General features: G+C 48.1%; 1 protein-coding gene across 1 annotated transcript in view; it reads right to left on the reverse strand.

Moving 5' to 3' along the window:
• PGBD1 (piggyBac transposable element derived 1) overlaps positions 1–12124 on the reverse strand; it is a 45622-nt gene that overhangs the window by 504 nt on the left and 32994 nt on the right. The window contains exons 4-5 of the mRNA XM_029944918.1: positions 4433–4529; positions 4–1314 (exon numbers count right to left, since the gene is read on the reverse strand). Coding sequence (XP_029800778.1) covers positions 4–1314; positions 4433–4529 — 1408 coding nt within the window. The remainder of the gene's footprint in view (positions 1–3; positions 1315–4432; positions 4530–12124) is intronic.

The raw sequence follows: 12124 nt of genomic DNA on the forward strand, positions 1-12124 counted from the left end.
TACAATTTCACTATAGATGGCTGAGCTCCCTGACAGATTTCATCATCGGCAGAACTTAGCTCACTGACCGGTTCTATGCCTACAGCATTGGAGCACAGACTGATGACGCCATCACCATGCCAACGACACAGAATTATCTCCTCATTTTCTTCGACTTGGAACTCGAAATACCCCTTCTTCATTTTTTTCATATCTTCTGTATTCATAAGGGGACATTTTTCAGTCCTATTCTCACGAATTGTTCCTGTTGCCCTCACTCCTTTCTTCTTCAAGGCTGACACTAATTTGACACTTGTAAAGAAGCTGTCAAAACACAGGTGATAGGGGTACTGGCCTCTCTCTAAAAGAACATCAGCAAAATGCATCACTAGATTTCCACCTAAACCAAGATCAAGATCATTATTCACCATCACAGGTGATTCTTCTTGATGGGGCTCAAACCAAACCAGATAACCCTGTGTGGTTGTGCCACACCAAATTTTATAGCCAATTCTGATAGGTTTCCCATTCAGGAATTGGTCACTATCAAAGCATTCACACATTGTTTTATCAAAACAATAATATTCTTCGAGGGGAGCATATAGGAGGAAATTTCTATTCATTTGCTTTATGAGAGGCCTCAATTTTGTAAACTTATCTTTTTGATCTAGGTGGCTGTTATCTGCAAAATGTAGGTATGAGAAAATCAATTCAAATCTGTCCCTTCTCATTGCATCCCTAACCAGGTTCTGATCTGCATCAGAGACTTCCCAATACATTCCCCTTCTGGGACGCTTCACGAATCCACTCAAAAGCAAGATACCAAACAGACACCGTATTTCCTGAACTGTGACTTCCAAATTGACATTTTTCTGAGATGCATAATTATTTGTTTCATTGACAATCAAGTTGAATGTTGCATCATCAAAAAATAATTCAAACAGTTCTACTGGGTTCAACTTTTCACTCTTGAGATTCAAAAGTCCAGAATCCAGTGCTGACCAGCTTGGAAAGTTGGGTTTAAGGTCTCTTTTGGTCCAATTCTTCTCTGGGACATGTGATATCTTTAGCCTTTTTGGAGCAGGGTGGACCTCAGGCTTGTTCTCTTCTTCCACATCTGAGTCACCAGAAAACGCAAGGCCTTGGAGGAGTTCACTCACTCGAGCTTTGTCCTTTTTTCTCCCCTTTCGGGTAATGTCTCCTGCAGCATATTCCAAGGAGGAGATGTGCATTCGGGCCCACAAGTCACCTGGGTGACGGTCTTTCAGGGTGTTCCTATGTACAACTGTCCCATCAGTATGGACAGAAGTACAAGGTGGCTGGGGCACACAGTCTCTGGAAATGAAAAAATATAAAAATCCTTAGTCTTACTTATCATGATATGATGAATCTGATGATGCCTAGTGGAGACTACCCCCTTCTCCTAGGACCGAATACTGCTGCCCCCTCTTTCAAGACCAGTAGCTCTTGAGTCTAGAAGGAGGAACTGGGCATCTCAATGCAGGGCCCTCATCTTCAGGAGCACGTGCAGACACCCCACATTCCTTGTTGCCCCATGCTGGATCATCCCAGCCTATGAGGGGGAGGCCAGCCATGCCCCTCTGCTCTGGGGCTTCCTTGTCCAGTTAAGCTTCCATCAGTAAAGAAGCTGATGTCTTCCAGAATCCTTTTACTCCTGTAGCTCTATCAACTGGTTCTAAATCTGGACAAGGAAGGAGGTTATTTACTGAGTTCCTTCACGCCTCTCACAGGATTTCTGAACATGGAAGGATTTGGCCTCTTCTAGGCTCTATATTCATCTGGTGGACACTCTGGGAAGAAACTCAAACTTCCTGTCTTTGAAATGATTTTTATGGGGTTTACAAGGAAGCAGGCTAAGGTTACCAAGATGAAAACTCTAATGTCCTACTGGTAAGCAGTTTAGTTCTAAAGGACATAAGGGGAGAAAAGCTGCGAAGGGAACAGAATTCACACTAGGTGTATTGACTTATTTCCTTAAAGCCTTTATCATCCCGGGTGGCTCCAGTGTGCCTGTCTGGCCCATTCAACATGCCCCCCATCCTAGGGTTCCCAAACATTCTCAACTGCAGGGACCCTCCTGGGCCCTGTTTTCATGCCAAATCTCTGCCTCCCCATCTCACCGGCTCCTTCCTTCCCTCCCTGCGGGTGGACCGCAGATCCTCTCAGGCCAGGATCCTTACCCCCTGCCGTGGTGTCATCCCGTAGCCTGTGGAGCCTCTCGCTGGTTCTTCTCAGTGTGAGCAAGGCTCCAGAAACCACACAACTAGGGACGCTGCCACTGCTTCCCTCTTGCTCCTTTCTCCCACTCCCCACACTCCACATCTTGGTATCGTCAAACAGCGAGGTTTCCTACTCCAAAGAGGACCCTTGATTTCTCCAGTAGCAAGGTACTCCTTGAGACGCTCTGCCCTCCATGGCTCCAGTAATGCCTTAGTTCCTCCTGGTCTTCTCCAACTCTGTCTGGGCTCAGGCATGTTCGCTTCTCTGCCTCCCTCCCTCTGCTTCGAACAAACTCCTGCCTGGCGCCTGAGTCTTGTTTCAGAGGTAAGTGCTCTGGGATGCCGCCTCCACACTCCCAGCACAGGCACTCGGTCCTGCTACACTGTGGCTGTCAGCTCTGTGATCACTCATGGGACCCACTGCATGTGGGGTCTCTGTCACACAGCCCTCTAAATACAAGTGACAAAATGCTTCCTGAATGAGTGGAAGCAAGGAAAAATAACTGGAAACTTCTAAAGATGTGTCTGGAAAAGTCTTTTCAACAAACTCTTGACCTACCAGTTCATCATGGATTCTCCAAAACCAGTTCTTGACCCATATCTCGTACCTAGTTCACCTTGGCCATGACATGCAGAGAAAGCTTCCCTAATCATCTGCTCCATGACAGTGACAGACTCTGGGACTTTCCTGCCAAGGCTCCTCGCCCTCTTCCCTTTAGCCAGTCAGAACCTCATTCTGGGGGCAGTGGTGTGCAGGTAAAGGCATGAATTGGTCTAAGCCAGGCATAGTGAGCCCATTCCCCAGACTCTCTCACAGCCAGAGGTGGTTGTAGAAGTCCATTTGTGCCAGTGAGAAATGGGGGAGACCTCTGTTTTCTTGGTGCCAAGAACAGACCAGCATAGAGATGCCCTTCTGCATCCTTTCTGTACTTGGAGCTGCAGGGACCGTCATGGCCATGGGCCAAGAAACCAACACACTAAGGATGAGAGAACAAGAGACCCAGAGCCTGGGTCCTGGAATGCGAGCACGGAGTAATGACCAATGCCGGAGCGAGCGAACCTTCTACTGAGCTGAGCAAGGCGGTGTTGAGTCGGTGGTGCTGAGCTAGCCTCATTAACCGCACCTGCGGCGACCCGGCCTTCTGTTCCTGGGGTTTGTCCCAGGGCAGTTCTTGCACAGGGGCACACAGAGGCTGTTCGCTACAGCAGTGTCCCTGATGACGGGGACCTGGAAGCAGCCGGGCCCTGCTGTGACTCACAGACAGTATGTGGCAGCTGTAGGCAAAGGGTAGATGCATGCAGAGAGGTCCTAGAACGTTATGCTGAGTGATAGGTTTTTAGTTTTATGAATATTCTATCAAATAAAAGTATGTATTTTATACAAATAAATATTGATAATGGGTACACTTTATGGTCCTAAATGGTGGAAGAAGGAAAGAGTAGTGGGGAAAAAGGTGAGGCTGTGTGTGGCCAGGTGGGGGAGACACTGAGTCAGGCTGCTGTTCACTGAGGTTAAATGTCTGACAGGCCAAACGTTTTCACTGGAGCTCGGCTCAGACCTCAAAAGCGTTCTGAAAAATCTCATTTAAGCTTTGAGACACTTCCATTTTCACTAAGATTTAGCCCCATTTCCCCGAGATGAACAAGTGTCCTCCCCACACCGGGCTTCAAGCTAATTAGCCCATGCTGTTTCCTTTCTCCTCTGACGAGGCAACAGCCTCACCCAATCCAACCCTCTGCCTTTGATGGGTCCCTCCTCTGCTTTAAGGGTATGCGTGCTGCATACTCCTTCCTTCCACATCCAAGGCTTAGTAAGTGCCTACGACTCTCTTTAACGCCTGCTGCATCAGCTACTCTCCTGGTAGTTCTTGCTCAGGGTTCTCCTCATGCTCCTCCTTTCCTCACTGCCATGATTGCCCTCACTCCTGTCTGAATTCTCCTCCTCTTCTGGCTTTTTTCTCTGGAGCTCTGTAACGACAGAAGGGAACCGAGGGAAGGGTGGAGTCCCAGGATTTTTGGGAGAAACCATGCACTGACGGTTTTGTGTAACAAGGACCCTGACAGGACCCCTTTTTGGCCCGGGGCCTCCACGATTACAGTGCTTCCCTTCCTGTATTCTCCCAGGGAGCCGGCTTTGACTGAGAGGGCTTCCTGGTCATTCCAATCTTTTCTTACAGCTACAGGACTGGTTCCACTTACATGCGGACACTCACCTGCTGAGTACTCCTGAGGCCTGAGTGCCTTGCTCCATTTCTTCAGAAGTTTCTTGTTTTGCATTAAACAATCCATCTTTCCTTAAAACTTCTTCAGCTAAAATAAGAATTTAAGTGTCATCTGCCAAATGTTTCCCTCAGTTCAATATCCAGAGGAGGGAACAGAACATGCAAATTAAAATCATCACATGCCCAAGGAGCGCTGTCACAGCCAGCCCTACAAAGGGCGGCACCACATGGGAAGGTGCTGAGAAACGGTGGTTAGCTGGGGAGAGGGTCAACCAGGCAAAGCTTCGTTAGAGACAATGATACACAGACAATAGTATTCTCAGTGAGTGAAGAGAACTTCCTGTGATACAAAGACGGGATCAGGCAGACGACTCTGTGGGACTTCCAGATCCACAGAGCGGGCCAAAGACCACAATTCCATGGAACCCTTTATTGGGAAGAAAATGGGAAGCAAAGCAGGAGTCGTGAGGGAGGAGTAGAGAAGATAACAAGAAGCAAGTCTACCTCTGGGCAAAGGGGAGGCGACGGTCTGGAGGGAACGGGGGCTCACCTGTGCCAGGCCAGAGCTAATGACGGGGAAGAGGAGCAGCCAGAAGCTGTCCTTATGTGTCAGACTGAGGTCTGTAAACTTCTGAGATGAGGTCCCGTGGAGCCTCCTCTGAGAGCTGGCCACTCTGATGAAAAGGCAAGGGACGGCCTCTTGGGCTCTCGACTGGGGTTAAGGGCGGGGGCCCAGCCGTGAAGGATGTGGCATTCCACACGGCAGACCGGCAGTACCAACCCCTTGGCCGGGCCACGCTCTCTCAGAAGGCCGAGGCATGGACCACCCTGCCTCTCCCCCATGCTGCAGAGGTCGGTAGTGTGCTCTGGCTGGTAAGTCCCTCACTCCCATCTCTGTCGTCACAGCATAAGGACACCAGTCCCCAGAGCTGGGGCCACCCAGATCCAGCACAACTTCGTCTTCACAGGCATAGGTGGTAGGCTTAGGGAGTCGGTAGATCTTCCAGGGGGACGTAGTTCAACCCAAACCATCAATTCTATTGATTTAAACACATGTAAGTTTTACTTTCTATGTAAATCCTTTCGTAAAAATAGAATGTTAAGAATAGAAGGGTCTGGGTTGGACAGGATTACAAACTAATTAGAAGCTGCAAAAAAGAACCACCTGAGGAGAGGACAGCTGAAAACCTGAGCTAGCAGCCCAGGCCTGAAGTGCGACCTGAACGACTGAGAAAGACACCACGGGGAGTATCACAGAAGTAAACACAAAGGCATCGCTTCTGGGAGCAGCCAGTTATGCCCTGGAACGAGTTTCCGTCACCATCCTACTTGGTCTGGACAGTAACACTGTGGATTAAAAGGAGTGTGAGAAGGCGCCCAGGCTGGGGTTGCGGGGAGACAGCAGGAATCTCACAGGCCACGGAGAGACAGCAGAGCTCTCCCAGGCTGTGGGAGAGAGCAGAGACCTCCCAGAGAACATAGTGGAATGTGAGGAAAAGGTGGGACTATGGGGTGAGAGCAGAGATCTCCCAGAGGACAGAAAGGAAAGTGAGGAAGAGCCCAGGATGGGGCTGCGGGGAGAGAGCAGAGATCTCCCAGGCGACGAGGACAGAGCAGGAGGTGAAAATGCTGGGAATCTGCCACATTGGGAGCTGCTGCTCCCAGCAGGACCAACAATAATTGGGGCACCTGGGTGGCTCAGTCTGTTCAGGGTCCAACTCGATTTTGGTGCAGATCATAGGATCCAGCCCTGGGTCAAGTTAAAGAAGTTGCAAAAGTAAGAACTGTAAGAGTTACCTTAAGAAGGCGACCCAGCAGCCATCTTGCTGTAGGTTGGAGAAGAACTCCGTGCACTGACAACCCTCACCCCTCACCTGCAGCCCTGGAATGTCCCTCGCTGTTTGAAAACAGCCAATCATGAAGCTCCAGCTTCCCATCACTCCGACAGAGGAGGCAACCTATCCCATCCCGGCATGTCCCTGAAATGCCCTTATTTGGTAATCTGCCCTCCCAAGACCGAACCCGGAAGTCTTTCACCCATAAAAAACCTCACCCCTCCCCTACCAGATGCAACTTCCCTGACTCCCCACTCCCAGAGTCAGGGAACCTCCCCTGGGAATCGCAGATCCCAATAAAGGCTTTCTTGGCTCCATAACTTCGTCTCTTTCTTTCCTCTCATCTCTGCCTCCATCTATTAAATCCTACAGCAGCTGGCTTCTAGCTGCGCTCTCTCCTTCCCGACTCGGGGATCTCGCCTTGGTGCCGAAACAGAAACTGCCCCACCAGGCTGGGGCCCTCCTGTTGAACTTCTGGTCCAGGACCCAAACTCTACTAATTTGGTAAGTTCCCTGACTATCCGAACCTCTGCTGTGGATCCTGTCCGAAATCACGGCCGTGTCAGGACAACCCCTCCGCCGTAGCCCCAGGGGATACTCCGGCGGTATATATTCCCAGGGGCTATATCTGCTCTGGCCTCCTGGGTTGGGGAGATGTCTCCGACCCTAGGACGAGCCAACCCTCCATTCCAAGTCTCAAGCCTGAACATAGGGACGCCTACTTCAGTCCTGAGACTTTAGGCCGGATATTATGGGAACTTCCCAATCTAGGCCAGAATGAACAAAACTCGCACTCACCCCTTACAATGCCTTCTAAAGAACTTCTGGCTTCTTGGTTACGCTGGTGACCTTTGCCTCAACCACTTAATACGCCTCTGTAAGGTTGTATGGCCCCTCTACAAGCTGGACCACCAATCCCAATGGCCCCCAGAAGGGCCCCTCGATTTCCAAACTCTTAGCAATTTAGATAATTTCTGTCGGAGGCAGGGAAAATGGAACAAAATGCTATATGTTATGGCTTTTTGGGATCTGTGTTCTTGCCCTGACCTTTGTTCTTAGCTCATGACCTGTGGGAAGCTGCAAAGATTCAGCTGCTTGGCCATTTACTAGCCGGAAATGTCACTCCCTGAGGGGAGTTACAAAAATAGGCAGGGGAGCGCCACTCCCTGTCAGAGGAGAAGCCAGAAGAACAAAGATCAATCGCCTACAGGCAGGGTGGTATTGGCCCTTCAGTGCTGTGCTAAAAACCTTAGTTTGGTTCCTCTTTCACTCCAGCCTAAATCCCTTAACCCTGTTTCCTAGCAACCGACCTAGGTCAGCTGCCTTGTTCTCCCGCCTGGAAACTTTTATAAGATAAGATGTTTTCTGAATAAAGAAGAAGAGGCTTGATCAGATATCGTGTGCTGTCTCCACTCTCTGCGTCTCCCTCCTGCCCTATTTCTCTCTCCCTCCCCCAGGAACGAACCCAAGAGGATTTACCGCCCGGCCGGCCGGGGTAGCTAGACCAGACAAGTGACGCCCCAACATGGGGCTGAGTGAGCGAACCAGACAATGACCCACAATCCTGCCCCTGGAGCCCCTCCCATCCCCCTCTCCTGTCTCGATCCCCTAGATGACCTTGCTGCCCCTCCTTCCTATAACCTTATAACCTCCCTATAACTCTGGTACTGACTCCCCCTCCCCCACCACTGGCTCCTTCTCCCCCTTCCTCCACCTCCTCTTCCAAGCCCCGCCCTTCCCACCATATCCGCTCCTCCCACACCACCTATCCCCACTTGTACCTGTGCTCACCAACAGCCAGAAAATGGCCCTGCGGCAGCCACCTTACCTTTCAGGGAAGTGGCAAGTGCGGAGGGGCCTGTTAGAGTTCATGTATCCTTTTTGCTCTACCTGACCTGTCGGCTACAGACAAGCGCTTGGGGTCATTCTCCTCGGACCCCTCACCATACATTAGGGAATTCCAATATTTGGCTCAAGCAGATGATCTCACCTGGCATGATAGCCATGTAATCCTGACCTCAACCTTAATCTCAGAGGAAAGGGAACGCATCCAGACAGCTGCTCACGACACACAGACCTGATTCATATTACCAATCCCACAATACCTGTTGGGGCAAAGGCTGTACCGGCAGCCGACCCTAATTGGAATTACCAGCAACAGGGAACTGGCCACAGGCGACGGGATCAGATGACCCAATGCTTGCTGGCAGGCATGCGAGCAGCCTCAAATAAGTCTGTTAATAAGCTCCCAGAAACTATCCTAGAGCCCAATGACAACCCAAAGCATGGTGTGAGGCTGTCCTCTCACTCTCGGTTTTGCCTCCACTGGCCAGAAGGCCTGGTTCCCATGTTCCTTGTCCTAGTTTTGTTGATTGTGTTACCTTGGTTTGGTTGGACTGATGCTATGGGACAGACTCAAACTATCCCTTGACTTTAGCCTTGGACCATTTCAAAGACGTTAGGGTAAAGTAAAGAAAAAGTTCTGTCTTTTCCAGGAATGAATGGCCAACCTTCAATGTTGGATGGCCACTCCCCCTCCCCCTCACCCAGTGAAAACCTTTTCTTCCTCCTAGGATCCTAGCGGCCAAGAAATTACCGCCATCCGAGAAACCAAAAGTATTAGAGCCCTCTGCATCAATGGACTCTCCCTATGGTTCCCATGCTTCCCGTCTTTACCCCGAGGTTCCCCTCCTTGAATACATTTTAAATAACTTCTCTGGTTTCAGAAAATGAGAAAAGAACTACGGCTTTAACCTAAAGCCATCCTGACAGTGGACACACTGCCAGCTGGACTGGCTGGCATTCTCTGGGATTGACTAGCTCCAGAGGGGCTCCTATAATCTTAACCTTACTTCTTCTGGCTTCCCCTCCCACTCTTTCTGCACCTACTTGGGTGTGATATGCCTCATTGCCTCCTCCCACCCTCGGGGGCTAAGAGCAGAGGGCACTCCCAAGGACATCTAGGCCTTCGGAGCCAGGGAGACACTCTGTTCTTTCCTGCCATCCTGGAAATGGCACCAATAATCTGTGAGAGTTACCTGTCTGAACCTCCGGAGGTAAGCTAAGTTTATCATCTAAATCTTAAATACACATGTGCTTTTGTCTGGGGTATTAGGTGGAAGCATGGACACACAACTTCCCACTCCAGGGTCACACCGAGACTGTCGGGCCCTTTAGTGAATCTGTAAACACCTGTTTTGTGGCCACTTCTGTACCTGTTTTGTCCAGTTGTTATTGTCATTGTTTTTGGTCTTGTCTGTGGGAATTCTATGGGAGGGAATGTAATAACCTCGGGTGTGTATGTGAGTGTGAATGTGCGGCTCAGTCTGGCTTGCCTGCCAAGTTCGAGTCTGTGGCTCCACGGGTGGGCATCCTTAAGATCCCCAAAAGCCTATGGAGTCTGAGTGGGCCCCGTCTGCGATACTGTGGTGAATGGCATACAGTCTACGGTGGCATCAGAATAGTTTCTGATCATAAGCGACAAAGCTGAGACCACTACGGCTAAGCGTCACCTAAGTTCCTTTGGAGCACAGCCAGATGGGCATCTGACTGGTCTCCTTCATTAGAGGGGGCACCCCTACCCTTTATCAGTCTTTGCGATACCGCCTCACGAGAACATTATGGGGTCGGAACTGTGCAGAGAAGGAGACCTTATTGGTCTGGCTGAGATAAAATCATACTGAAGGGAACACTGACTCTGTCTGTGTTCCTCTGCCTTGTAGAAGTGAGGGCTTCTCCCTCATTCATTTCCCAGGTTATAGTTGTAGAACAATTTTAAACTGGAAACTCTCCTCTGCCCCCCTTGGGTGCCTCTCCTCTTGCCCTCACTTCCCCCATTCTTTTTCTGTACCACCTGGGTGGGGAAGGGCCAGCCTGCATAACTGACTCAGGCCTCAGGCAAGACCGGCTCCTCCCTCTGCCCGAGGTGATAAGAAACAAAAGATCACAGGAGTCAGATTTTTGCACCAAATTTCCAGGTCAAAATTAACTACGGGAAACAAAGTGTCTCACATGGGCTCATTCAGTGTTTGAATTAATCTAAGTCTGTTGGTTTGCTTCTACATGGGTTTGCTAGAGTTCAAATAAGTTCTTGTTACCTCTGCTCCAAGTGAGTAACAAAGAATAGCTTGAAATAATAGTTAATTTGGTCTCAGTTTTCATGGGTAATTGTCAAAATAGTTTTAAAGGTTCTTGGTAACCTAAAACGTTAAGGTTTTGCTTGATGATAAATTGAGATTAAATTCATTGGCTATCTGACGATAAAAAAAAAAAAACTAAAGCACAAAACACAACTAGTGATTGGTATATTGGTATAGGATGAGGTCTGTAGATGCTTGTGCTTTTGACGTGTGGCAAAACAACTGGGAATATTTAAAACTGTTAAAAATCTGCTCTGCACTTAATTGGTTCATAAATTTACCACCCAAGAAAACCTCTGGTATAAACACCTTTCAGTTATTTACTAACTCCTCAATTGGAGACTAAGTTTTCTAAGAGTTAAAATTCTGCTAAGTGTTCTTCAGACTGATGGACAATAAGAAAAGCAACCCTATATGCAGGAAATTGGGGATAAAATTGGGGATATGTTAGAAAGATATAAGAAATGAAGGTGCATTTTTGTTGAGGGTAAAAGAAAGTAATTTTGTCCTAAATGAGATTGGTTGTTTGGAAAGAAATGGCTTTGGGACAAAGTTTAAGGGCAAAGGAAAGTTGTAGAAGGTTCGTGAAAGGAAATCATTGAAAAGGAATTTTATGTGTTAGGATAGACTGAGGTTAAAATGAATGGAATTTTAAGAGTACACCAGTATAAGACTGAAATTCTGCTTTTCTCACTGTTCAAAAGACAGTGAGATTGTCTGGATTGTTGATCTGCTCTTGATAAGACTATGTAAATGAAGGGTTTCTCCTCTGTCTGCCAAGAAGGCCAAAGCTTTAGGTTTTACCTTTGTCAATGTGTCACTACGTTTGTCAAAGTGCTAACAATGTCCATCTCTGAGATTTTGTCACAGAACATGTTTCTTCTTCAAGGGAAGTTGTAAAGAGGAATTTTGGGACAAATATAGGTATTTGACATCTTTAAGATTAATACCAAATGGGTAGAAATTTCCAGAACTAAAAGCTGCATTCAACCTGAAGAAGAATTAGAAACCTGGGACTTAATGAACTCTTGTTGGAAATGTTTCTATTGAAATTATCTTTTCTCTCTACTTAAAGTGTCCGAAATTCAAAAACTCACAGAGGTTTTTTTTCCATGGCAATTACAATTGTTTGCATGAGTTCAATAAGAATCTGTTCATTTTATAGCAGGACACCATTAGAAATACTGGTTAATTTACCAAAGCTTTGACTGGAATGTCCTATTTGAGAGTTAGACATAGGCTCAGATATGACCTGACGGCTTTGAGGAACTAAGGTTGACTTTATGAAACATGGAGCCATAAAGCCTCATGGACATGTTGGCTGGACACCTTGCTTACAGGGTTCCCAGCAGCCTCCCCAGGTGAGTAAAGAAGGTCACTTCCTGGCAGGTGCAGGAACCTCAGTATATCTTGCGAACCTCGGGAAGAGGAGTTTGCCCAATTCAACAGGTATTGCAGTCCTGTCTGGTGGAAAGTGCCTGGCTTGGCTTCTGGCCTGGAGAGGCTACTGAAAAATCAACCTGGAGATTCCTTACGAAAGGTCCCAGCAAAGCAAGCCTTATAAAATCCTCATGAACAATCCTTATTCTTGCTAAGCTTATGTAAATAATCAGGCCATGGTTGTTAAGACTGAACTCATTCCACAAATGCATTGGTCTCACTCTGGCTATCTAAAAATGAAGTTTTTTTAGAGAGAAAAACTGTTTCAA

The sequence above is a fragment of the Suricata suricatta genome, chromosome 7, assembly GCF_006229205.1.
Source record: "Suricata suricatta isolate VVHF042 chromosome 7, meerkat_22Aug2017_6uvM2_HiC, whole genome shotgun sequence".
NCBI classification, from domain to species: Eukaryota; Metazoa; Chordata; class Mammalia; order Carnivora; family Herpestidae; genus Suricata; species Suricata suricatta.